Genomic DNA, 26211 nt, shown 5'->3' on the forward strand with positions numbered 1-26211 from the left:
GATAACTATTTTGTCTGGAGCGATGATAGCCTTACGATCATCCTATCGAACGGTGGTAGCTTCCTCCAGAACAAAAGGCCGCACCAAACACAAGTGAAAAAAAAAGTAAACTCAAATGTCGAAAACAAAAATTAGAATAAAAAAACTACATGAAAAAACTGGCTAGATGTTTATGAAAAAAAAATTTGGAACACCAAATAAGATTAGATCTCATCCGTAGCAAAACAGGGATGAACAAGGCACCAAGCAACAAATTCAACAGAACCTTGAACTTCCTGTCTAGCGTCGATTTGTATGCCTATCTGTTTGAATGGATCTCTTTTTTTCTGGCAAAAACTTTGATCAATTGTCTTGTCTTCTATGAAGAAGGAGGATCATCAATGGAGAATTGAAAGTCGTTAATGGAAGATGAGGTAGACGAGAGAATTTGTCGCCTATTTTAGTCTCTTAATCTGTATCAATTTCTTTTTTCCGGTAAAACTCTGTCTTGCTTTCTACGAAGAAGGAGGATCATCAATGGAGAATTGAAAGTCGTTAATGGATGATGAGGAAGACGAGAGAATTTGTGCCTATTTTAGTCTCCTAATCTGTAGAGTAAGTAATAAAATATTTTCAACACTATTTACTTAATTTGAAAGATTCTCTCCCTGATTTTCTCTAATTTGTTATTTGCTTAGTTGTATTTTATTAAGTTAAATTAAAGAAAAAAATACATAAATCAATAATATAACAAACTAAAATATTGACATTTTTAATAAATATTGAATGTGTTGCTAAGAGATCCTATTAAATGCTAAAATATTGACATTTTGAAAATTTTCCCTAAAAATAATTCTTTTCTCGTGATGGGCTTAACGAATTGGGTTTGGCCTTCATTATTCTCTTCTGTTTTGGGCCTAATGCACAAATACTTATTTTTGGGCCACCATTTATTTTAGGAAAAACTATCTAAATGGATCATAAAACTCAAAATAATTATATGTTCATACCCTAATTCAAAATAATTCAGCAATACCTATTCTCTCAAAAAAAAAAAAAAATTATAGCCCATACCCCCTATTCATTAAGCCTGATAATTTTTGTTTAACTAATACTAAATCAGTATCAGATATTATATTGGTCTCTTAAGGCTGATAATTTCGCTTAACTAGTACTAAATCAGTATATATATATATCGTATTGGTATCATTAAGGTTCTTGTTCGAAAATTACTCATTAGTCAATAATACTGTAAGTGTATATGTATATTGTTGTGGTATCATTAATGTTTCTTATACATAAATTACTCATTAGTCAATGATATTATAAGAATATATGTATTGTTGTGTTATCATTAAGGTTTATTGTTCATAAATTACTCATTAGTTAATGATGCTATAAGAGTATATATATACTGATTTAGTATCAATTAATTGAAATTATCAGCCTTAATGATATCAATACAGTGTATGATACGACTTTAATATTAGTTAAGCGAAATTAGTTTGGGGAAGGGTATATAGTGTAATAATTTAGTGAGGTAGAATGTAAATGGGTATGTGTTTGTTATTATTTTGCTTTTATGGAGTATTTGCTTAGTTTTCCCTTTATTTTAGGAAAAAATAATAATATCCATTTACGAAATGTATTAAAAGATTTTCATTTAAACAAGCAAGAACTTTTTTCAAAACATATACGCATTATTGTGGAAGTTTCATGGCCGTAATGTTTTATTGTTTTATTTTAATTTCACTACCAGAATGAAATCTATATAAGAGGAACACTTCAGCACATAAAAAATATATGAAAATATTACTAGTAATCAAATTTCAACAAATACTACGCACCTGTATAAATTATGATTAAAATATTAAGAACATAGAGATATAATACTAGCTATAACAATATTCTCAATAATTTATCTACTAACCTATAAAGACAGATTGGTAAGGAGATATTATTTCATTTGTATACCTTTTAAATTCTAGCTATAATATGTTAGTGATGATTCTATAATAAATTGCAGTTTACAAATTGATTCGTTTGACTACTAATAATACTATGAATCTTCGCTTTTGCAAATTAAAATAATAAACGTGTGATTTCAGAAGGGCAAGAGACCCTCTGAACGAGAAAAACTTTTAATGACAATAATAATATCAATAGAAAGAATATTTCAATAGTTTTGAAAAAAAGTGTCAATTTATTTACTCCGAAAACTTTTAAGGATGCATATAAAAAATGGCTTGTTTCATTTCCTCATTAATCACCTCTGTAAGAAGACTTTAATTTATGAATTTATCAGCTAATAGAGGAATTAAATTTAAAACTAGATCAAAATTTATTAATATAAAAATTGTAAATAATTTATACGAGATCAACTTGTTCTTACACCTAGTCTCCATTGGTTAACCGAAACTAGACGCGTGTAAAAATCGAACCGATCAATAAACTAAATATTATTGGGTTATTGCTATTGGATTAGTGAGTTTTTAATGATTTTATAAAAAAATTATTGGGTTATTATTTGATTTCGATTTTTAGTATTGTATTATTGGGTAAATTGATAACCTATTAATTAAGACGATAGTTATTTACTTATTTACCCTTCATAAATATTAATTACGAATAATTTTACATAACTAGACGCTATATCAATACTCTATACTACAATCTACATAATTAAATATTATCTTACTTATTTTCACTGTATCAAATCAATTACAACTAATTTGCTTGTTTCACTGTAGCGCACCAAATTATTAGAGAAATGATAAGTCATATTTTTTTATGAGCATTTTCTTATTGGGTAAGTTAAAAACAGAAACGTTAACGACTAAAAATCGATAAAACATATCTTGTTGATTTGTAATTGGTTTAAAAAGTTTAAAAATCGAAAACTGAATTAATAATACATAAAATCAAACCGAAGGGACCGTTGCACACCCTAATTGAAACCCCCTTTGATGTTGATAGCAGTTAGTTAAAATATAACACCATTAAATAACTCAATTTCAATAAATCATGTCATATATATAAAAGAGAACCTTAGGCCCGCTTATGTGGCGTCACCACAAACAAGAATTCCCTTTTAATTTATTTATTTACAAAACTAGCCTTCTCCTTTCATGAAAAATTGTGACATTTATGAAAAATTGCGACTTTTATGAAAAATTGCGACTTTAATGAAGAGTTGTGACTTTTATGAAAAGTTGCTACTCTAATGAAGAGTTGCGACTTTTATGAAAAGTTGTAAATTTTATAAAAGGTTGTGACCTTTCCGAAGGGTTGCAACTTTCCCAAAAAGTTGTAACCTTTCTGATAAGGCACAATAAACATTTGTTCACACTACTCTTTGTTGTCTATAAATAGTGGGATTTCCTCTCATTTTAAAACAACGAAAATTTTGAACCCCTTCTTCTTCTTCTTCACAATTAAATATTTGTGTACTTTGCTCCTGTTGAGTGACTCACTGACTCTATTGCTTATGTTACAGATCCTAGTATGTGTTTTTAGAATCATAATTTATGCTTATATTATTAAGGATAAATGGTAAGATATAAATAATTTTTATTTTCCTTTACATTATTAATGTTTGTTACTACGTAATTTTGTATGTAAGATAATATTGTGTTTTAGTTTTAATGATTGATAGATTTTAAATATTAATTTATAAATTTCGTGATATTAAATTTTCGCGCGAAGCGCGGGTAATATTACTAGTTATTAAATAAACCAAAAAAAAATTCAATAAATTGCTAGTAAAATCCATTGTAAATTACATGTACCGACAGCGCACTGAATCAACCCTGAGGCTGAAATATAAAAATCCTTTTCGAAGACAACGATTCAAGCGTAGTTGCTAGTACTTCAGTTCTCAATTAATGGAGGAGAAACGGAAGGACGCCGGAACTCCACCGCCGGCCGCCGACACGCCGATGACATCGGCTGACGTTCCGTCCGCTGAGGCACCTACGTCGCGTCGGAGAGGTGGTGGCCACAAACGAAAAGCAAGCGCCATTGGAAGTGGCGCCAGTTCGACTCCTCCCTCAACTTTGTCGAAGCGTCAGAAGCAGTCAGCAGTACCTTTCCCACCGATCCACAATGGTCCGCTCACAAGAGCTCGGCAGCAGCCAAACAACGCCGCAGCTGCAGCTGCCAGTGCTGTTTCTCCGTCAGGTTTTGGTGTTAGGATCGAATCGGAGGTGCTGCCAAAGGCCGAGGTCGGTGTAGAAGAGGCGGTGAAGGTTGACAAAGAGTCCAATCAAGTGAAGGAGGATTTGGAGGCATTAGAGGCTGAAATTGAAGCTGAAATTGAGTCAATTAGATCCCGTGATCGTAATGTTCACGTTGTGCCGACTCATGCTGGTGAGTTTCAATTGTCGTCTTTCAACCCTCAATTTGGTATGCTTTCTTGCTGCGGCGAGTATTAGAGAAATAGATTTTTGTAAAATTGGAAAGTTAAAAAAATGTTTATATGATAAGCTGGAAACAAGGAATTCAATGACCTGAGATTAAGATTTATATTTTTGAGATAGATTTAGTGTTACTTTACAAATAAAAGTGAGTTCTTACATTTACAGTTACATAGTAAATACTCCTTCCATGTCGTTTTATGTCATGTTGCTTCATTGGGGATGGATTTAAGATGTTAATTTGACTTAAATACTTTATCAGCAGTAGTAGAAGAGAATATTAAAGTAATGATTTGATATCATGACATAGTCTAGAATTCGAACAAAATCAAATTTTAATTCTTCACAGTTGTGTAAGTTATATGTAATGGAATGGTGTTGAACAATTTAGGCACTCCAGAAAGGAATGTGTCATATAAATTGGGAGTTATATGTAATAGAATGACGTCGAACAATTTAGGCAATCCCAAAAGGAATATGTCATATAAATTGGGAGTTATGTGTAATGGATGGTGTTGAACAATTTAGGCAATTTGAAGGGAATGTGTCATATAAATTGGGATATATGTAATGGAATGGTATTGAATAATTTAGGCAATCCCAAAAAGAATGTCATATAAATTGGGACAAAGGAAGTATGCACAACTTTTACATTTTCCAATTTGTCAAAAGGTCAAACTGGAAATTGCACTATTATGGTTCCCTGATACTTATCTAGTTATGAGATGTTGCAAGATGAATCAAATATTTTCTTCCTTCGACCTATGGTGTTGGGTCGTTAAGACATAACGTATAAGCTCTTGAGTTAAAGTACTCATAAACTAAGTTTCTGCTTATCTTTCTATTGAATTCAAATAACTTTAAATACAACACTGGTGGATTAGCCACCCAACTAATAACAAGGAAATGATTTCTTACTATTATTGAAATGAGAAAGTGGAGGAACAACTTCCTTATTTCTAATAACTACTACTCCCTTTGATTCAATTTATTTGGCCTATCTTGACTTGACACAGAGTTTAAGAAAATAAAAAGACTTTTGAATCTTGTAGTCTTAAACTGAAAATATATCAAATGTACCAAAATACCCTTTAATCTTGTGGTTTTAAACATGTCACATGAAAAGTTGGAACTAAAGAGTTGCTAAAAAGAGAAATAGGCAAATTTTTTAATCCGACTAAAGAGAAAAGTAGGCCAAACAAATTGAAATATAAGGAGTACCAAGAAATAGGAAAACACAATTAATTAATAGATATGCTGAAGTAATCTACTTTCATATTTCTTTAAAGGGGTGCTAACATTACTCCCTCTTTCAAATCGTGCTCGAGTAAGTGTGGAAAGTACTAGCATTTCCCTTTTATAAAACAAATTATTCCTCATCGTCAATGGAATCAATCTAGAATAATTTCTTCCGCTGATTGAAACAGAGTCCCTTAAGTTGTCTTTCATCCATTTTAGATCTAGTCAATTTCTTCACAAATCTGGCGGGTTGTTGTGGTGAGAAATCCGATGTGTTTGATCTATATTCATCTAACAATTGTGAATAAAGAGGTTGCTCCTTGCGTTCATAAAGTTGTAGCCAAATCTAGCGTATTAAACTTTCATTTCCTACCGTTGTGTAAGGGTGCCAGCCCGTACAATCAATTGGTCAAACTTTTCTTGATAATCTCCCACAGATCTAATTTGGCGTAGCTTAGCCAATTTTCCCAACTTTTGACTTCTAATTGGTGGTCCAAAACAAAGGTTGCATTGAACTCATCCCATAAGCATTGAAGCATATCTTTTTCTAGTAGAAGAAAACAAAGTTGTGCGATTCCTTCCAAATGTAAAGAACCAAGTCCAATTTTTTCTTCTTTTGGTGTTTGTTGGTGTCGAAAGAAATGCTCGGGTGGTCCAGTGGTTTGGGGTTGGGATTTCTATGTTGGAGGTCTTAAGCTCGAAACCCTTTGCCAGCAAAAGCAAGGGATTTGCCGTCTGGGTCGAGCTCGTCGCACCGGGCTTGCCTAGTGCAGGTTACCTCTTTTGGTTTGTGAGCTATTTCATATGAGCGGAGGTTTTACTCTTTGCGCACCCAAAGGGTAGCGGCTGCGGGCTTCCCTTGTCATTAAAAAAAAAGAAATGCTCACACCTATTTAGCCATCCCTAGGGGTCCTCGTGGCCACGGAATTATGGAAAATCCAACTTTGTATATTTAGGAATGATGAAATCCTCACTAATTTTTTATCCTAAACCTGCCGCCACAGTTTTACCATTCCAACCTTAATTGTGACTGCCATTTTCAGTTGCTTCAATATCCACCTTTGAATTCGCTAAATACTTCGTGAGTGAATCCAAGCGAGCATTTATGACTTCTTTTCTTGCTAAAATTGGTTGCACTTTCTTCTCGGAACAAAGTCAACAATTGTGCCCGTCGTTGCTAGATTAGATCTCCCCTAACTCCCCTCTCTGATACCAAGTTTTTACGGTCCCCTGATATAGATCTAGTTATGGGACGTTGCAAGATGAAATCATATGTTTTCTTCCTACTAGTTCGTTCAGAGAGAACCTGTAATCTCTTTAGTTAAAGTATTCAAAACTGGATTAATTTTCTACTTATCTTTCCATTGAATTCAAATAACTTCAAAAACAACACTGGTGTATTAAGCACCACCTAATAATAAAGAAACAACTTACTACTACTACTAAAATGAGAAGTGGAGGAATAACTTCCTTAGTGCTAATAACTGCAACAAAGAAATAGGAAACGTAATTAATAGATAACATGAAGTAATCTACTTTCAGATTTCCTTAAATTTTCCATGCGTAACTGTTGGTAGATTAAAGGGGTGCTAAAATGCTCTCTCCTTTTTTTAAAATAAAATAATTTATGTATAATCTGGTACTTAAATTTAATAGCATTAGGGCTTCTCCAGATATTCTCTGACATTTTCAAAAATTTTAGGTTGGTTCTCTTGGACAGAGGTTCATCCTTTGGAGAAGCAGACAATGCCGTCATTCTTCAATGAGAAGTTGCAAAGTAGGACTCCAGAAATATACATGGAGATACGGAATTGGATCATGAAAAAGTATCACACTGACCCCAACATTCAAATTGAGTTGAATGATTTGTCCGAGCTCTCAGCAGGAGATTTGGATGTAAAAAAGGAAGTGATGGAGTTTTTGGACTACTGGGGTTTAATTAATTACCACCCTTTCCCACAAACCAGTTCGGTTATTAATGTTGATATTGATGGGGACGAGGCAGCAAAGACAGATTCTTTGGTTGATATACTGTTTCGATTCGAATCCGATGAAACATGGACCCCAGTTCTTCCGAGGTCTAGTGTAGCTACTCCTTCTGCGTCTTCTGGGTTCTTTCCAGAGTCAGCTATTGCTGAAGAACTGATGAAGTCTGAAGGGCCAGCTGTTGAGTACCACTGCAACTCTTGCTCAGCTGACTGCTCAAGAAAGCGGTATCATTGCCAAAAGGAGGTATCTTTGCTCAACATTAATGTCCTTTCTTTGTTTTTGGGGTAATGAGATAAGATATGATTACGGCTTGCCTACTGTCTAGGGCATCACCACCAGTGTTTTCTTTTTATTCATGTTATTATTTAGATGAAGGGATCATAATCTTGGTTAATTCATTTACTTGTTGCCGATCAAAGAATGTGATTCAGAACCACACTTTATTTCCTTCTGGGCATAAAAGGCGCATGCTTGAGCCAACCCAGTAGATTTAGTTGCTTATCATTCTCGTTCTCAAACTCTTTCTGCAGTTGTCCATGTTCACATATCCTTAAGTCGTATGGTCCATAATTTCTGTGCACGTACATATTAAAAGGTCATTTTCACTGTTGAAGTAGGTCTTGTCAAAACTTGACGTCTTACTTAAGTGCCTGACTCTGTTCTTTGTGTTGGTTGTTTTTACTACATAGGCAGACTTTGACTTGTGTAGTGAATGCTTCAACAATGGGAAGTTTGGATCTGGTATGTCCCCTTCAGATTTCATTGTTATGGAGCCTGGTGAGTCTGGCGGTGCAAGTGGTGGGAAGTGGACAGATCAGGAGACTCTTCTTCTCCTTGAGGCATTAGAGCTTTATAAGGAAAACTGGAATGAGATTGCTGAGCATGTGGCTACAAAGACCAAAGCTCAGTGTATTCTTCACTTCATTGAAATGCCAATAGAGGATACATTCCTGGATACTGATGCTGAAAATAACCAGTGTGTTAAAGAAAAAGAAGATGCAGATTTGTCTAAAGATGATACATCAGCCAGTATTGATGCCCCAGAAACAGCAGAGAGTAAGGATGATGGAAATGACAATCAGGTTTCACCCACAGTGGAAACATCAAAGCCAGAGAATGTGAATGGGCCAATTCCTCAGGAGGAAGTTGGTGAGAACTGTGCACTCAACGCACTGAGGGAGGCATTTACAGCTGCTGGTTTTTATCCTCCACCTGGAGAATGTGCTTCATTTGCTGAAGCTGGCAATCCTGTAATGGCAGTGGTATGTTGATTTATTTTACTTTTCATTGGCTCAATCATTCTGATGCAACTGAGCACTAAAGGCACTCTACTAAGAGCTAGGAATCTGTTCATACTTTTCCCTGAAGCCTGAATAATGAAATCAGTTTTTTTTTTTAATTTGTGTTATTTACTTGATCAAGGTATGATCTTTCTGCCGGTGGTTGTCTTTTCTCACCATTTTCACAGGCTGAGACCTTGTTTTGAAAAGGATAGGGTTTCATTATAGCACTGCAGTTTCAATGAGATATTTTAATCGTGTTCAAAAGAGGCAATTGTTTGTCAGGAAAGAAAGAAATATGACAGGTTGTTTGAAAGTAGGAAGAACAGTCATTAATACCAAACACAAATGTATTGTTTTGCTTAGTTTTTAGTGTAACATGGAAGATGTACATGCTTCTGACCCTAGTGCTGTGATTGACATCATTAGCATATTACACAATTTGTAATGGAGTGCTTTTGGTTGTAAGTTGTAACCTATCCAGCAACTACTTCTTGCTGATCTTACTATAAAAAGCTACTCTTTACCGATTTGTTTTAGAAAAGAGGAAGTCTCAAGTAGTATCAGTTTGGTTTTCTATTCTGCTGTTAAAACTCTGATTATTGTTTATTAAAATAAGTGATTACTGAAAATGTTTTGGTTGTCTTCATTATGATGTTTTCTTTCGCTAGGCAGCGTTCCTGGTGAAACTGGTAGAAGCTAAAAGGGTTACTGCCTCAGTGCGCAGCTCTTTGAAATCCATTTCTGGTAATCCTTCTGGTGAGAATCTAGCCTTAAGGCACTGTTTTGTGTTGGAAGATCCACCAGATGATGGGAAGACATCATCTGATACAGATCGGTTAGTGTTCCTCCTTTTAGCTTTAATTAACAGGTATTGTATTAATTTGGAGTCTAATTGTAAATTTAGTATTGCAGACCTGCTAATGGATCAGTTGATCCAGAAGATAAGAAAGATGAGGATGACAATGTTGAAATGCAGAAAGAGGAAAAGTTGACATCAGTTATTGAAGAGAAGAGTTCGTCAATTGGACAAGAAGAGACCAAAGGTGAAACAAACATTGACAAGAAGTGCGAAGAGCAGGATGGTGAAAACCATGGAGAGAAAAATGAGAAGGAACTTGAAGAAGCGGCTCATTTGGTTTCTACCAGTGACGAAAATCCAGAGAAATCTGATACTTCAAAACAATCTGATCCAATTCCTACTGAAAAAGAAGGGGAACCTGCATCACTTAAAGAATCAGATGATGCAGGCTTGGCAGTGGGACAGACACCAAGTACCACAGCAGAATCAGATGTTTTAACGTCTAAACTAGAGCTCCCACCCGGGTTCGAAAAGGAGTCAGTTGATGGAGCTTTAACAGCCATTCCTTCTGACTCTCCAGATACTCCTAAAGATGAGGACATGATGCCTGCTGTGCAAACAAAGGAGCCTGAGCAATCCATGAAATCGAACTCTGTACTTGAAAATGGCGAAAATACAGGTCCAAGTCTTCAATATGGTGTTATGTTTTTTGCATAGTATAAGTTATGCCAATCATGTTGCCTTTGGGGTGTTTAAATGGGGAAGGTAGTATTGCACAGGAAGTGTGTAGGTGCATGCAACGAGTTTAAATTCTAGTGGTACTTAAGTGTAGAAGAGTAGAGGGAAGGTCTATATTCCGTCGAACTCAATGCTTCACAGATTTCTCAGTTAAAATAGAAGTTCGCTAATCATGGGGTGCAAGCACAACAAAGGAGTGGGATATGATTATTGGAATTAAATCTCATAACATTCTCGACAAGGATAGGAAAAACAGATGACATCAAGTAATTATCCCCGCCCCCCCCCAAAAAATAAAAAATAAAAAAAAAATCTGCATGATATGTATTAATGAGGAAATCATCAATCTATTGATTTTATAAAATAATGTTTCAACTAAGAGAATCAGAAAGCATCCTTTGAGTCTTCGGTCAGTGGCATGTAGCTGTTGACTACCACCAGATTGTTGATTTTGTAATTGATAATGTGACAGTGCTTTAGTTCTTACACCAAATCCAGATCTTCAAATTAGAAACACCACTGAAGTTTATTCTAGCACCCTTTGCTTTCCTATTTCGCCTCACAGTGCACTAGTCCTTTAATTCCTCTTTTCTCCCACCTCTCTAAACTCTCATATTCCCCTTATTAATACATTTTGCCCTGCAACCCCTCTCCCCAAACACAAATAACCGCAGAAAGTTGAAATGATGGTTGCTGCATTTACTTTGGGTGATATAGAATCCCTCCTCTGATACCGTGTCGGTTTCATGTTAAATATCATACACACAAGTTCTCTTTTCACTTAGGTATGTCTTAAGTGTTTAACACCATGCCATTATTAAACAGTACAACTTTTGTGACTATAAGAATTAGAAGTTATTTACTATTCTAATTTTAGACCTTGATAAATTCCTTTAATCCAACTTATCTTACCTTATTGCTTACTTCTACTACTATAACACTCAAGTTAAATTATCATCTTAAACTACATACCCAATCAAAAAGTGGCATATACAATGACACCTTTCTTTCTCTAGGATCTAGCATCATATAAATTGTTATGGAGAGTGTGCAAATACATAGTCCCCGACCTCTTGTAAGGTGATAATCGTTGATGAAAATCCATATGTAGAGGCAGATAGAGAGAAAAGAGAAATAAGTTGACCTTGAAATGAAAATAAGTTTAAACTAACACAGGAGGGGGCACGGAATTGGGAGGACAAGCAGGTCCTATGTGGTATTGGTATAGGAATTTCAGGAGTTCAAGAAAGGAGATGCAAGGCTGGGGAGGAGGGGGCTTGTAGTGAGTTGCTGGATTACTCGACATTTCTAGGCCTAGCATCAGATAAATGAAATGGGTAGTGTATACGCACACATAGTCCCCTCTTGTGAATCATTGATAAAGAATCTTCAGGTAGAGGAAAATAGAGAGGAGATGTATGTTGACCTTGAAATGAAAATAAGTTGAACTAACACAGAAGAGGGTGTGGGATTGGGAGGACAAATGGGTTCTATGTGAGATTGGGATAGGAATTTCAGGAGTTCAAGAAATGAGATCCAAGGTTGGGGAGGAGGAGGAGGGGAGGGACTGTAGTGAGTTGATGGATTGATGGAGCTGGTAAGGCAAATGATAGACTAAGTTGATCAAGTAGGGCAGCCATTAAAACAGTTTTACCCTTAAGGGTGAAATGTTTCAAAGACCAAATTGGATCTTAAATTTTCGTTTAGTGCCATTGCTATGGCCTCGGGTCTAAAACTGTGGTTCTCTTTATGGTTGCTTAGCCAAAGCGGAAAACTGATTCATATTCTTCCCTCTGAACTAAACTGAGGCTTTTAAGAATTTGTAAATCCCCTATAATTCTGATTTTTCCCTTGGTGCTCTATTGCTCAGGGGCTGGAGAAGTCAAAGACTCTGTAGATGGGAGAAAAGATCCTTTGAAGACCAAAAATGATCTGGATATTGATAAGATCAAACGTGCCGCAGTCACTGCTTTGACAGCTGCTGCAGTCAAGGCGAAATATCTGGCAGATCAAGAAGAGGACCAAATTCGGCTGCTTACTACATCATTAATAGAGAAGCAGGTAATCATGGCCCGCCAGCTCTTTGAAAATTGCATCTTTGAGGCTCCTTATTATGTTCTATGGGAATCATCCAACAGCTGCAAGGCTTTCACTCACGTCTGCTGGGGGATGCTTTCAGTCAAAATTTGAGACTGATCAGCTAATGAGCTTTAATGCAAAAGATTTAGACTGAAATAGATCTTGAGCTATCAAAACAGATCCGGGTGATTTGTTTGTGATTAAGAGAGGGATGATAAGCTTTTTTCCACTTGGAGCAGAAAATGCTTGTCTTCCTTTTAGAACAGAAAAAATTATAGTGTCATATAGATGAGTATTAAACCGTCTCCTTACCTCTTGGGAAATACCTCCTATATTCTCCTTTCTTTAGTTGAATGTTTATATTGCTTTACATTGGAAGAATCCTAACCCGAGTTCAATCATTGAGTTAGGACTTGTCTGGTTAAGTTCTGACCATATTCTCCCAGGTTTCTGCTGGCTTGATTTTAAACTGATCAAAATCTGACTTTCTTAGCCTTAATCTGTTTCACGAAGTCTCAACCATTCAAGTTGCTTCTTTGCAGTTAAACAAGCTTGAGAGCAAGATAACCTTCTTTCATGACATGGATAATGTGGTTATGAGGGTCAGAGAACTGTTGGAGAGGTCAAAACAGAGGCTTCTCCTTGAGCGTAGTCAAATACTTAAATCAAGATCTGTAACTCATCCTGTGCCACAATCAGTACCTGCTAACCGGCCTGGAATGGTTTTTGCTAATACAGCACCCAGGCTTCTAAATGCAATGAGCTCCCAGAGGATACCGTATTCAAGACCCATAATGGCAGGAACTCCTACACCAAGCTCTTTTATGCCTACAACAGTTTCAGGAAATTCAATGCAGCCTTCAAAGTAGGATAAGCTTATTTTAGTTAGGACTAAGTAATATTTTCTCTAGTGCATAAGAGTGAACTCATCTATAAATCAAAAGAGCAAAGAAACGGTCTTCAAATATTTATATGTCATGTGACTGTGTTTACCCTTTCATGACTGTTGTCCTGGGTCATTAAGTTATAAACTTCTTAAACAGCAGAAGTTAATTGTCCAAGTTCTCTTTTTGTATGTATGCTGAAAGGATTAGGCTAGCTAATACATGTTTTGTTCTGTATTAGAAGGATTCTGAGGACTGATTATTAGAATTTTGAGAGTATGAGGAGATGCATAATTGCCCCAGTGAAGAAGTGTGAGATTGGATATAGTGGGTATAAGGAGAGGTAGAGGTAGGTTGAATAGGTAACGGGGTGATATGATTAGACATGACATGACATAGTTTCAGCTTATCGAGGGCATGACTTTAGATAGGAGGTCATGGATTAGGGTAGAAAGATAGTAGGTAGTTGAGCTTTGTCTCGCTTTTTGGTGGGATTAGGCTTTGAGGGAATCTTGGTAGTATCGTGTTTGTAGTATGAGCTTATATCGGTAGTTTCTTGCTTTTGATATATAGGTAGTATCGGGATTAGGCTTTCACTTACCGCATTATTTTGTCATTGTTACTGTTCTTTTTTCTGAATGTTCTGTACTCCTTTCTTTATTAATTGACATGTTTTATTCACTGTTGTATTTTCTTTTGAATAAATAGCAGTCATAAAATTGTGATGACATTTGTGGGTGTTTCGTTGAATGTTCTGCTTTTGCAGAGTAGTTTTAAATCAATGTTTTCTTGCACAAATATATTTGAGTATCTAATTCTGTAAGATCATATCGTAAAATCACGAGGAAATAAATGTATATGAATGGAAGATTAAAATTTTGAGATTTTTTCTCATAACACGGTTGGTTTCTAACATCATTTGTCTCCTGCACTTTTCATTAGTTTTCTAGAGGCAGCAATCTTGGTAAAAAATTATTTGTAATTGTATTTTGTGGTGACATCAAATTATATTAGCTAACAATGGCTAAGTGTCCCAACGAGGCAAATATGTATCAATTTATCATATGATTAAGCGAGGAAAATCTTTATGCCATGCATCAATTTATTGATTTGTGAGCACATTCGTTGCATCTTTACGCACTCGAGCCACAATGCTCTCTAGTTCAACTCTTTTAATTGGCATAGTATATTTGATAGGCGATTCTGAATTGTGATTTTGATTAACCCTTTGTATATAGTCCTAAACTATTTCTTAGCACAGTCGTACAAGAATTTATATTTGCTAAATTGTTCAAACGCCTTACAATTTTCATCATTTGTACAACATATAGGGGTATCTGAAGCACATGGTTTGTGAGGTAAAACAGATCAACTGAAAATATTATTGTAAAGCAAGAGCTTTCACCAGAGAGGTGAATACGAATGCAACAAATCTTGAAGTTTTATCAAAGTGAAAGTAGCACCAATAGAATTCAAGCACCAAGAAACCACCAAGATCCCCGTGCAAAAGCATATACAGGTACAACTTGAGAATTTACCAGGAAAAGAAGACCATGAGAAGCAAACAATAAAGCGAGGGCTAAAGGAATCCAATTTTTTTTGGAGCTGCAAGATTTGTCATCACTTCGAAAATTGTTAACTGTTTAACACTCACATCCACCTGTCCTCTGCTGACTGCTAGCGGCAACATCAATGGTGTCGGGCAAATATCTTTACCATAAAAAAGTTGCGGCAGAAAAAAGAAATAGATCAGTATCATGGTATAAAAGTAATAAGTATCTAGTACTGAAACAATTTATAGTCACGGTATTAATCTTGCACAGCTCATAATATCCCCTGTTGCCATGTTAACATCGCTTGCCCACAAACAGTTTAGCCTAACAAAAATTGATAATCTAATTCCTTTGGGAAAACGCCAGAGGAAAGATATGGGACCAGAGAAAACAATTATGTAAACCAGAATCGGTCAGAAGGCACAGGGCTTATACGGCTTGCCAAGCAGCTGCGCCAAGACAAATAGATCCTACAAAATTACTCGCCCACATTTTGACATCCCTCATTCCCCAGTCCAACATTATTTTTAGGTTGTCCCCAACTGACGTGATCACGTGACACTTTTTTGGGAAGATAAATATTTTTGTGTGCACCATGCTGCTAGAATCTTATGGACAACAATTAGTATAAATAATGTTTCAACTTACATTTCTTCCTCCTCTCCACTCTTCAGGGCATTCTTAGCAATGCATTGGAAAGCCTCCTCTACGTTGGTTCCTTCCTTAGCTGAAGTTTCAAAGTAGGGAATGTTACCCTTTGAAGCGCACCAGGCCCGAGCCTTTTTCTCAGACACCTAAAACAGAGCAGACAAGTATCTTTAAGTGAAGAAAAAGAATAAAATACCTCTATGGAAGCAAAGTTGTTCTCGGTATGAAACGATAGTAGTCCTATAGGCGGCTTACCAAAGAAATGAACAGGTGAGAGCAACAGACAAGGGAGCACAAAGAGGAAGAATTGGGACAATGTACAATTTGTTGGACCAGGAACTTACCACTCTACTGTTTCCACCATCAACATCAACTTTGTTCCCCAGCACGACAAATGGAAAGTTTTCTGGATCAGATGGGCTTGCCTGCAGAAAATTCATTCGGAGATTACAGAGTAGTTGTTCAACAAGAAAAAATAGTGTCAGGTACCAAAACAACTAATTTTATCATTTTTAACAACAATCTGTATGTGAGATCCTATGCAGAAAGATCAAAACAAGTAAATGGTGGCACCAACAAATACCAGTGGCTATAACAAAAGGGAGGAGCACTGGATTAGCAACCCAAGAAAGATGAAACATAACAAGCTCCAAGAGGGAAAAGCTCATTAAGCCTTCATCTAAGCCAGAAGCAAAATAGGGCTATAAGCCTATAAATAGTTAATAATGTGAATTGATAACAATAGAATCAAATAAAGAAGAAGTAACGGGTAAATAATCAGAGGGAAATAAAGAAGAAGTACAGGGTAAACAATCAGAGGCAAATAAAGAAGAAATACCTGAATTAAGAACTCTTCTCTCCAGTTGTTTAAGTTTTCAAATGACTTCATTGAATTTACATCATAAACAAGGACACAACAATCAGCACCGCGGTAGAAAGCAACACCAAGACTCTGAAATCTCTCTTGGCCAGCAGTGTCCCAAATCTGGACAACCAGAAATATCAAAGTTAGAGCAGGAAACGGGCCAGGTTGAAATATCCATGAGTAAAACATTAAAACTGGTAATACAACCACCAACTACCTCTCCCCAATACCAAACCTAATACATGCAGATGTTTGGAATTACGACATCATTTTCAAGCTGAAAAACAATAGAGCATGTTTCTAGATATCAAACTTATAAGAACCAAAGAGTAAATTTGAGAGAGAGATGGAAGTCTTGACCAAGTGAGAAGTGAATTGGATGCACCATGAGTTCTCTAGATTGGATATTTTGAAAAACAAAAAAGATATCTGCAAGGCAATGCATATCTATCCTTTTCATTGCATTGGATCCACAGATAGAATTGAACCAAACCAAAGGACAAGGACAGGAATAACTAGGAAAAAGAGGTAAGCAACTGTAAATTAAATATTATTTTTCCTTTTTAAATTCTGGAGGAGGGGGTCAAGGAAGCTGAACTATACTTTAAGATTCTGAATGAGGAAAACATACTGGGAGTGAAGATGCAGCATGAGTCTCTTCTCCTTGATTACTAACACATATATGAATCTACCTAATTATCACCATATAAGCCACAAAACTCAAACTAAAAGAGCAGAAGGGTGACAAAGCTGAAAAGTTTATTTCGCTTGATACAATTAATAAAAATATCATCATGCACAGAGTATTTCTAGGAGATCAATGCATGTAAATTACTTCTATCTTCTTATATCCAAAACAAATGCCTTAATTCAGAAAGCAGCTTAGTATGGATTATAGCCACAGTTATTCATTCGAAGTACAGAGAATCTCCTATATGAGAATTTTCCCAGCACGTGTATTGGAGACATTGATATACCTACACATATTTCAGAGATAAATCAGTCCTAATCTTCCATAAGAAACTGACATTCGACTCACATGCATCCTCTTTTTTGGCTAAGAGAATTTAGACAATCACTCTAGCATGCCATTTACAAAGTCACCAATGGACCTCCCTTATCCTGACTTTTTTTCTTTTCCTCCCATTTAGTTGCTTCTTAATGAAGATGGCTAAAGATGATTCTCGTATACTTGAAAGAGAAAAACATGTCCAAACTCCAACAACCACACTGAACATTTCAACCCATAAAAGAAAAGGAACAAAATCTAAAGCAAAGGAAGTGATGGGCTGCAATTAACAAACCGAGTGTTGCAACCCCTCATAAACGCAATTACACAATCAACAGCATGACACTTAAGTATAGTTCAATTTGTCATTATTCTCAGATAACTTGTGTGGTAGTTTGTCTTCATACGTGAATCAGAGGAAAAACCCCTCCATCTCTCTAGTTGTTACGAGGAATCACAGATGAAATAAGTCATATAGCAAACCTAGAATTGACAATTTGATACAGGAAATCAGGTTGGTTGATTTCATACACTAATACACATCAATGAGACGCTATCTAACTAACCTGTAGAGTAAAGAGCCGATCCTCAAACTGCACTTCCTTTGTCAAGAAATCAGCTCCAATAGTTGCTTTGTACTGATTGCTGAACTTCTTATTTACATATCTATAAAGAATCATTTAAGGCAGACAATAAGGCAATTCAATTATAAGGTATAATTGCATCTGGAAAGTGAATCAAGCTGTTTTTTCACAATACTCTTGGACTGGTGATTAATCGAGCAATACTAGGTTACAAAGCTTAAAAGGATACTGATTCATCAACGAAGTCTTTCCAACCCTGCAAAACACAAAGAGGGGTGATTAATGGGCAAATACTGAAAATTAAGCAACTGCTTGAACTTAGATCACGAAAAGTCAAATAATCAAATCAACAACGCCTCAATTGCCAACTAGTTAGACCCTACTGTATGCAGGAATCGTCTCTAATCATTCTGTTCTATCCCAATCCCAGATCACCGTAATGGAACACTCAAATTCAATTATAAAATCAATCCGTTAACAGGCCAAGCAAAATGAACATGAACAGCGATGAATCATGAGTAACTGAACCCTAAAACAGTACAGAACAGAAGAAAGTTGTACAGTAATATATTTAGTATCTATATTGACAAATACGGTGAGAACTGACCCACTGTCGCCGAGGATGATGACTTTCAAAAGCGTTCGCCGGCGAGAAGGCATCTTATCTGACGAGAAGAGACTGAATACAGAGAGCTCCGCGCGTGTTCGTCTCTCCGTGTGTGGCGTGAGGAGCAGAGACAGTTGGCAATTTGAGACGTTTCTAGTAGAAAAATGATTGCCCAGTTGTTGTATAGTACTCCGTAGTATTGAAATGGATTATACTTGAACTGGGCACTAAACAGTCAACTAACCTTTCTCCGCCTGCCCGGGTCGGGTTGGCCCCAATTTGGTTCTCACTTATCACTATTCGAATTTGGAAATATTATTTTTGTACTGAAGTCACATGTAGGGCCCGTTTGGCCATAGATTTCCCAATAATATTTGGGGGAAAATTTAACAAATAGTGTTTGTCCATACAATTTGTCATTATTTGGCAAATATCCCAAATTCTCAAATACACTAGTATTTGGGCCAAATCTCATTATTTGGGATCTTTTGAAAATTGAAATTTTACACCAAACTTTTATCTTTTACAAAAACACCTTCTATAGTAGTTGTTTGCATTGTATTACATAATTTTTTACGTAAACACCAAAGTAGTGATGAAATATCCAGTGAATATGAAAGTGATTATATGGTTGTTGATGAAAATGATGAACAATCGGCTCATGGTAACAAAGTCATGTGTTTTGTCTACTTCACGATGTATGAAATGATGCTTGTTGCACTCACTTCAAACTGTTACATTGCTCTAGTATCATGGACACTACTTGTTATTTGTTGCAACAAAGATCCAATTGACTTGTAATACAAACTTATGGTTAGTATTGATAGTTTTAAAACTTATGGGTATAAATCATATTTTTCTAAAAAAGTGAAATATATTTCCCAAATACTATGGCCAAACACATGGTGAAATTTCACCCAAATTTTCACCAAAAAAAAATTTGCCAAGAATATTTGGAAATCTATGGCCAAACGCTAGTGTAATTTGGGATCATGATTTCAAATCTCAACTTTTCCAAAAGTATGATTTAAGATTTCAAATAATGATTTCAAAATTTTTAAAAATGTAAAAATTAACTCATAATTTATATTTTGTAAAATCAAAAATAAAAGAAAATCTCATCACTTATTTCTACGAGAAAAAGATTCATGTTTGACATGAAGATAATATTCGTATAATGTAAAAATATTATGTTAAAAATAACTAGTTACTGTTAATATTAACGATTGATCAATTTTTATAAAATTATATATTCTTTTTATTTTTGTATGCTGCAATAAATGTACTCCAGTCTTTCTTCCTTTTTGTTAATAAAAAAATTAAGAAATTAATAGATTTTTTGTAATGGCAACTTCTAAGCCTCCAGCGCTGGATGATAACATTGATAACACATCTTAATTATTATTTTTAAAAATTTTATTCTATGATTAAACGCCTTAGGTAGAATTTATTTTCAGCTTATAAATGTCAAAAATAACCAAACTACTTTGGAATTTCTTTTTATAAATTAATTATGTGGTTGACATTTTACATGAAACAGTAAAGCGTAAGAAATGGAAAAAAACGTCATATGTGTGGTCAAACGTAGAATGGCACACACACAAAATAATTCATACTTCAAAAGCACTAACTAATTGTTTGGGTAAATTGCTGACATCAAACTAGATTAATCAAATTATATAATAAAAAAAGTGAAAACATAATTATTCGTTTAATTTGACAAATAAAATGTTTAGAAAAAACTATTTAAATCATATACAAGTTTTTCTCCATAAATTCAGTCCTTTAATTTATTAGGAGTAATAAAATAAGCATTAACTAAATGTAGTGATTTTTCTTTAAATGTAGTGATTAGTTCCCTTATTTTAGGAGGAGTATGAGGATGAAAAAACATCTCTTAATTTCATGGTAAATTTTATTATTATGCAACATGTTTTTACTTTTCTTTCTTTGAGATTCCTCACTGCCTTTCTCCTAAAGGTATCATATTTCTTTTCTCCTGAGTTTGTATTTTCATCTTTACAGTTTCATCTTTTTAATATTTATTTTTCTAAGATTAATGCTTCTGATATCATTTACGAAATAATTATATGAAGTATTGATTCCGTATGGTAATAATTTTCTCTTCGTTATGAAATAAATGATAATGTTTCAATAATGAGATCATTGATTGTGATTTAGTTTCATGTTTTCTTGTTATTTTATTGCATATTTTTTGTGAATTTTCGGATAGGAAAAGTAAAATTTGTTTGGATCTTTAATGAACAGGAATCAATACTTGGGAGATCGGCGGAACCTGCGTAACTTATTCTAACGCAGATCGTGACAAAGACTTTTATAAAAATGTCTTCGTCATCGAATGGGGACTCTCCATCATCAAATTCATCATCATCTCCACCAAATAATTCAAATAACAATTCATCATCTGGAAAAGATAATAGCTCTTCTTCTAATGGTAATAGTAATAATAGTAATAATAATAATAGTAACAACAATAACAATAATTCAAACTCTCAATCTCCCCCTTCTAACAACGATTCATCCTCTGGAAAAGATAATAGCTCCTCTTCTTCAAATAATAACAATAACAACAACAACAATAATAACAATAACAATAATAATTCAAACTCTCAATCTTCTCCTTCTAATAACAATAATTCGTCATCTGGAAAAGATAATAACTCTTCTTCAAATGATAACAACAACAATGGTAATAACAACAACAGTAACAACGACAACGACAACGACGATGACAACAACAGTAATAATAACAATAACAACGATAACAAGTCACGTTCTCCACCAAAATCATCAGACTCATCAAAAGGAGGATCATCTCCTCCTCCTCCTCCTCCTCCTCCTCCTCCGCCTCCTCCATTTTCTCCACCATCACATTTTTCTCCAAACTCTAGACCTCTTGCCCCTCCAAAGCCTCAATCAGCAAAGTCAGACAGTAAGGATAACAAAGCAGCACTCAGGATCGGAGTCGCAGCTGGAGCAGGATTATTATTTCTTGTCATGCTAGTTTTCCTCATCTCTTGTTGTAAGCGGAAAAAGAAAAGAAAGCATGATCAAATGGGCTACTACAGAGACAATTCTCATGGAGCCATGAGTATACTTCTTATCTTTATTTTCTTATTTTATCATATGCTTTAATTTTGACATAATATACCTATTTGGTTTATAGGCATGTCCATCCACAATATAATGTCACCCTTGATTAGACAATCACTCTTTTGAGAAAGCTTGTGTTACAATATCATTTTGAGATGACTCAGTTGGTTTGGAGGGTGATTGATCCCCTCAATGCCTTCTGAGTCGAGCCTATAACATAAGGCTTGCCTAGTGCGTGGCAAGAGGTGGTAGGGATATTTTTGCTAATTCATTTTCCCTCTATTCTAACCTGCATTATGTAATATACAGATAATCATTACTATAGCAACACTGGACAACATACCAACAATTGGCAGACTAACAACAAACTTCAATCAACTGACCAATTTCACAAGATGCCTCCTCCAGGTACGCAATCATGTTTATACGTATATATTAAATTTTTAACATCCTTAATAAAATTCATCTTATTTGGCGATTGGCAGGGAGTGGTCAAGTAAGTTCAGAGCATAGTTGGCCAATAGCACCACCACCACCACCACCGATGATGAGTAGTAGTGAAATGAGCTCGGCGGCTTTCTCTGGTCCACATCAACCTGCTCAACCACCTCCACATCCAGCAATGGCTCTTGGTTATAATCAAAGTAGTTTCACTTATGATGACTTAGCAGTTGCAACTGGAGGATTTACTAAAGACAAACTATTGGGACAAGGTGGTTTTGGATATGTACATAAAGGAGTGTTGCCTAATGGTAAAGAAATTGCTGTAAAAAGTTTGAAATCTAATAGTGGACAAGGAGAAAGAGAGTTTCAAGCAGAAGTTGAAATTATTAGTCGTGTACATCATCGACATCTTGTGTCTTTGGTTGGGTATTGCATTGCTGGATCTCAAAGGATGTTGGTCTATGAATTTGTTGCTAATAGCACTCTTGAAGATCACCTTCATGGTATGTATATATTTTATTTTCAAACATGTTACTCACTCTGTTTTAATATGTTTGTCATCCCTTAAAAAAAGTTTGTTTATTTCCTTCTTTTTTTTTTTTAAAGACCACAAGATTTAAAGTCATTTTGATTAGCGTGATAATTGGGCGGGTTGAGTTAAAACAGATTAAGACAACAAACCAAAATTAGCTTGAGTCAAAACGGATCATAACCCAATACGTCCAATTTTTACCAAGTTTTATTTATTATTTAAAAGATTTTAGTACCTAATAAATTTTATTATTATTATTATGGGTTTATATATCATATCAAATTAAAAAAATAAAAAATAAAAAAATAATATATATATATATATATATTATCATTATACTTAGCATTTTTTGAAAAATAACTTTTGTTATTTGGTGTTTGGAGTTTATCTCATATTTTGTTTGTTGAATTCATTTAGGATCTGGTCGTCCTCCTATGGATTTCAATACAAGACACAGAATTGCATTAGGAGCTGCCAAAGGTTTTGCTTATCTTCATGAAGATTGTAAGTTTTGAATTTCTTTTATTGCTTTTTTTTTTTCACTATTTGACTTATATTATATACGTGTATTTTCATATCTAAGTTTTTTTGTTCTTATTTTGTATAAATTATAGGTCACCCTAAAATTATCCATAGAGACATCAAAGCTGCAAATATCCTATTGGACGAAAATTTTGAAGCAAAGGTATTTCTATGTTATAAAAATACCAATTATATGAGGAATTTTAATTTCACTTAGATACAGAAAAACTCAATATCTTGATTCTTTCAATATTTTTATTAGGTGGCTGATTTTGGACTAGCTAAGCTCTCATCTGACAACCATACTCATGTATCCACCCGTATCATGGGAACTTTTGGGTGAGCATATTTTAAAATATTTTTAAAAAATAGCATCTTTAATTTATTTTATTTTGCTATGTTAGCGTTTATAAAATCTTTGAGTTGGTTTCTATTAATTGAGTGATCATATTATAAATCAACCACAAGATCTCCGTTCCAGTTTTATCTTCTACTGTTTTAATGCTAGTATTTTCTTGAAATGTGTACCTAATTTTTTTAAAATTTTGAAAGTAATGTATTACGTTCAATTAGAATGAAATAATTGAAGTGTAATTATTTGTATGTATTGCTTAATAGGTACTTAGCACCAGAGTATGCTTCAAGCGGAAAGCTAACTGAAAAGTCTGATGTTTATTCATACGGAGTTATGCTTTTGGAACTTATAACTGGACGTCGTCCAATTGACATGGATGGTGACGACGATACTTTAGTTGAATGGGTATGTACCCCTCCGTTTTAATTTATTCAATTTTTCACGTGACATGTTTTAATTTATGCTACCGGTTTATATGCAGGCAAGACCTATTTTAATTCGTGCAACAGAAGGCGGAAATTATGATGAATTAATAGATCCACGCTTAGAGGGAAACTTTGATGCCCAACAAATGTTATGTATGGTGGCATGTGCTGCTGCAACAATCAGACATTCTGCAAAAAGACGTCCAAAAATGAGCCAGGTTAGTTATCTCTTGATTTTTCTTAACCTATACTATATTTTTTTTGGTGAGTAAATTTGAAGTAATGTTTTATTTTGGTGCAAATTTTCTTAGTTGTTTTTATTGTGATTATATTACTATATTTTCCTTTGAAATATAAATAGGTAATCTAATAATATCGTTGAAAAATACTAATCAATGAATCACTTTACATATTATTAGGTTGTACGTGCTTTAGAAGATGATGTTACCTTGGACGATTTGAATGAGGGAGGAAAATTGGGTCACAGTGCAACTCTCAGTTCTGGAAGTTCTGAACCAGATGGAGGTTCATATGATTTAAAGAAATTCAGAAAATCCAGCATGTCGAGTCAAGAATACTCAAGCAGTGAGAACGGTGAATCTCGTGAATTTCGTCAAAACAAGAAGTAAACAATATAGCCCTTAATCAAAATTATTGCTCTTGACAGAAAAAAGGGTGGTTACTTCAATTCTCCATATAATTATAAATTGTATTTATTTATGTATAATTATTAAATTGTAGATACAACACACAATCATTGACCAATTGAACTTAATCGCAATTCGCAAAGATGCTTTAGGTACTTAAGTTTGGTCTCTTGGTGGAATAATAATATTCTTCTATCATGAAACTTAGGTGATTGCAATTTTATGTTTGAATTCTTCATGAGTTAGTCATCAAATTTTGTTAAAATTGGAGAAATAATTGATGTGCATTTAGTTCGCACAATACAAATTCGTTGGTGTTATATTGTTTAATTCGCTTTTTTTAGATGTGTAATTGATATTTTCTAGGCAAGCATCAACCCCTATTGTTCATATAGTCTCATTGTTTGCCATGAATGAAGATAATTTAATTCAAATCTCAAGTCATTAAGTCTGTTTGATTTTTAGATATGAATCTTATTATTCATACAATATTTCATTAAGCGTGTAATTTGTTTTAAAAAATTTACAACCATTTAATGGGTATGAATAGATTCAAATGATTAAAATCCATATAACAAAGTCTTAATATCATTAAAATGTTTATTCAAGGGTTTTCTAAAACATGGTAGTTCACCATAACTCCATTCACTTTCATTAACCATCACCTATCATCCACAACCACCATCGATGTCATAAACCCAATCAATCATCACCATTCACCACCATTAGCCATCATTTACAATCATTGCCACCAACCACCATTACAATTCACTATTACAACTATCAACCACCACTATATAACGTCATCCGCTTTCATCATTCACCAACGCTATTAACTATCACTATCATCCACCACAATTACTTAACAGTACCAATTACCACGATCAACAACCACTATTAATTACTAATATCAACCATATCATCACTAGCTACTATCAACAACCACCACCATCACCCAATTCAATCCTCATTTGACACCCATCACACACACACACACATACACACACACACACACACATATATATATATATATATATAATTAATTTATTTAAGTATAATTCTTAAATAAAGATAAGTTTGATTATTAAGATGTTGAGCAAATAATAATATAAGTTATTTAGTATTCAAATCTTAATACAATATCTTAATATTTAAATGTGTGTTTAAATTCAGACATATTAATCTTAATAAAAACAAATGATGACAATTGTTTTAGACTTTTCATCAATATGAACACGACTATCCGAGCCCAGATCTCTATGGAAATATATTAGTACATACTTAAGATGATGTGCATTTTAATTAAATTTTCGACGAACTTAGAATATATAACTAATCTTGTTAATTATAACGAAAAAAGATAATTCCTTAAATGTGTAGATATTCACTTTCAAATACTATCTATCATCTTTTCAAAGTTTAAAAATACTCATTGTGTCTAATTTCAATCATATTTATTGTCAAACGATTCCAAAAAAATAATAATTTACAAACAACTAGG

At 34.4% G+C, this 26211-nt stretch overlaps 3 protein-coding genes across 3 annotated transcripts; 2 read left to right on the plus strand and 1 right to left on the minus strand.

Annotated features, from left to right (window-relative positions):
• Positions 1–3826: 3826 nt before the first annotated feature.
• Positions 3827–13616, plus strand: LOC125816628 (SWI/SNF complex subunit SWI3D). Its single transcript, XM_049496245.1, has 7 exons — positions 3827–4347; positions 7336–7865; positions 8312–8884; positions 9574–9740; positions 9818–10383; positions 12313–12503; positions 13064–13616. The coding sequence occupies exons 1-7, from the start codon at positions 3864–3866 to the stop codon at positions 13388–13390; spliced, it is 2838 nt and encodes a 945-aa protein (XP_049352202.1). The 5' UTR covers positions 3827–3863; the 3' UTR covers positions 13391–13616.
• Positions 13617–14755: 1139 nt separating this feature from the next.
• On the minus strand, positions 14756–18831 carry LOC125816692 (ras-related protein RABG3f). The gene is made up of 7 exons (XM_049496319.1): positions 18672–18831; positions 18294–18320; positions 18047–18146; positions 16445–16591; positions 15951–16031; positions 15607–15752; positions 14756–15115 (listed from the first exon to the last, which is right to left on the minus strand). The coding sequence occupies exons 1-7, from the start codon at positions 18722–18724 to the stop codon at positions 15049–15051; spliced, it is 621 nt and encodes a 206-aa protein (XP_049352276.1). The 5' UTR covers positions 18725–18831; the 3' UTR covers positions 14756–15048.
• Positions 18832–20488: 1657 nt separating this feature from the next.
• On the plus strand, positions 20489–24695 carry LOC125816634 (putative proline-rich receptor-like protein kinase PERK6). Its single transcript, XM_049496253.1, has 10 exons — positions 20489–20651; positions 20940–21783; positions 22095–22193; positions 22271–22732; positions 23179–23265; positions 23376–23446; positions 23546–23622; positions 23902–24043; positions 24120–24281; positions 24483–24695. Exons 2-10 carry the CDS (start codon positions 21015–21017, stop codon positions 24690–24692), a joined length of 2079 nt encoding a protein of 692 aa, XP_049352210.1. The 5' UTR covers positions 20489–20651; positions 20940–21014; the 3' UTR covers positions 24693–24695.
• The last annotated feature ends 1516 nt before the right edge of the window (positions 24696–26211 follow it).

Source organism: Solanum verrucosum, unplaced genomic scaffold (genome assembly GCF_900185275.1).
Source record: "Solanum verrucosum unplaced genomic scaffold, falcon-dt-bn FXZP01000261.1, whole genome shotgun sequence".
In the NCBI taxonomy this organism is placed as follows: domain Eukaryota; kingdom Viridiplantae; phylum Streptophyta; class Magnoliopsida; order Solanales; family Solanaceae; genus Solanum; species Solanum verrucosum.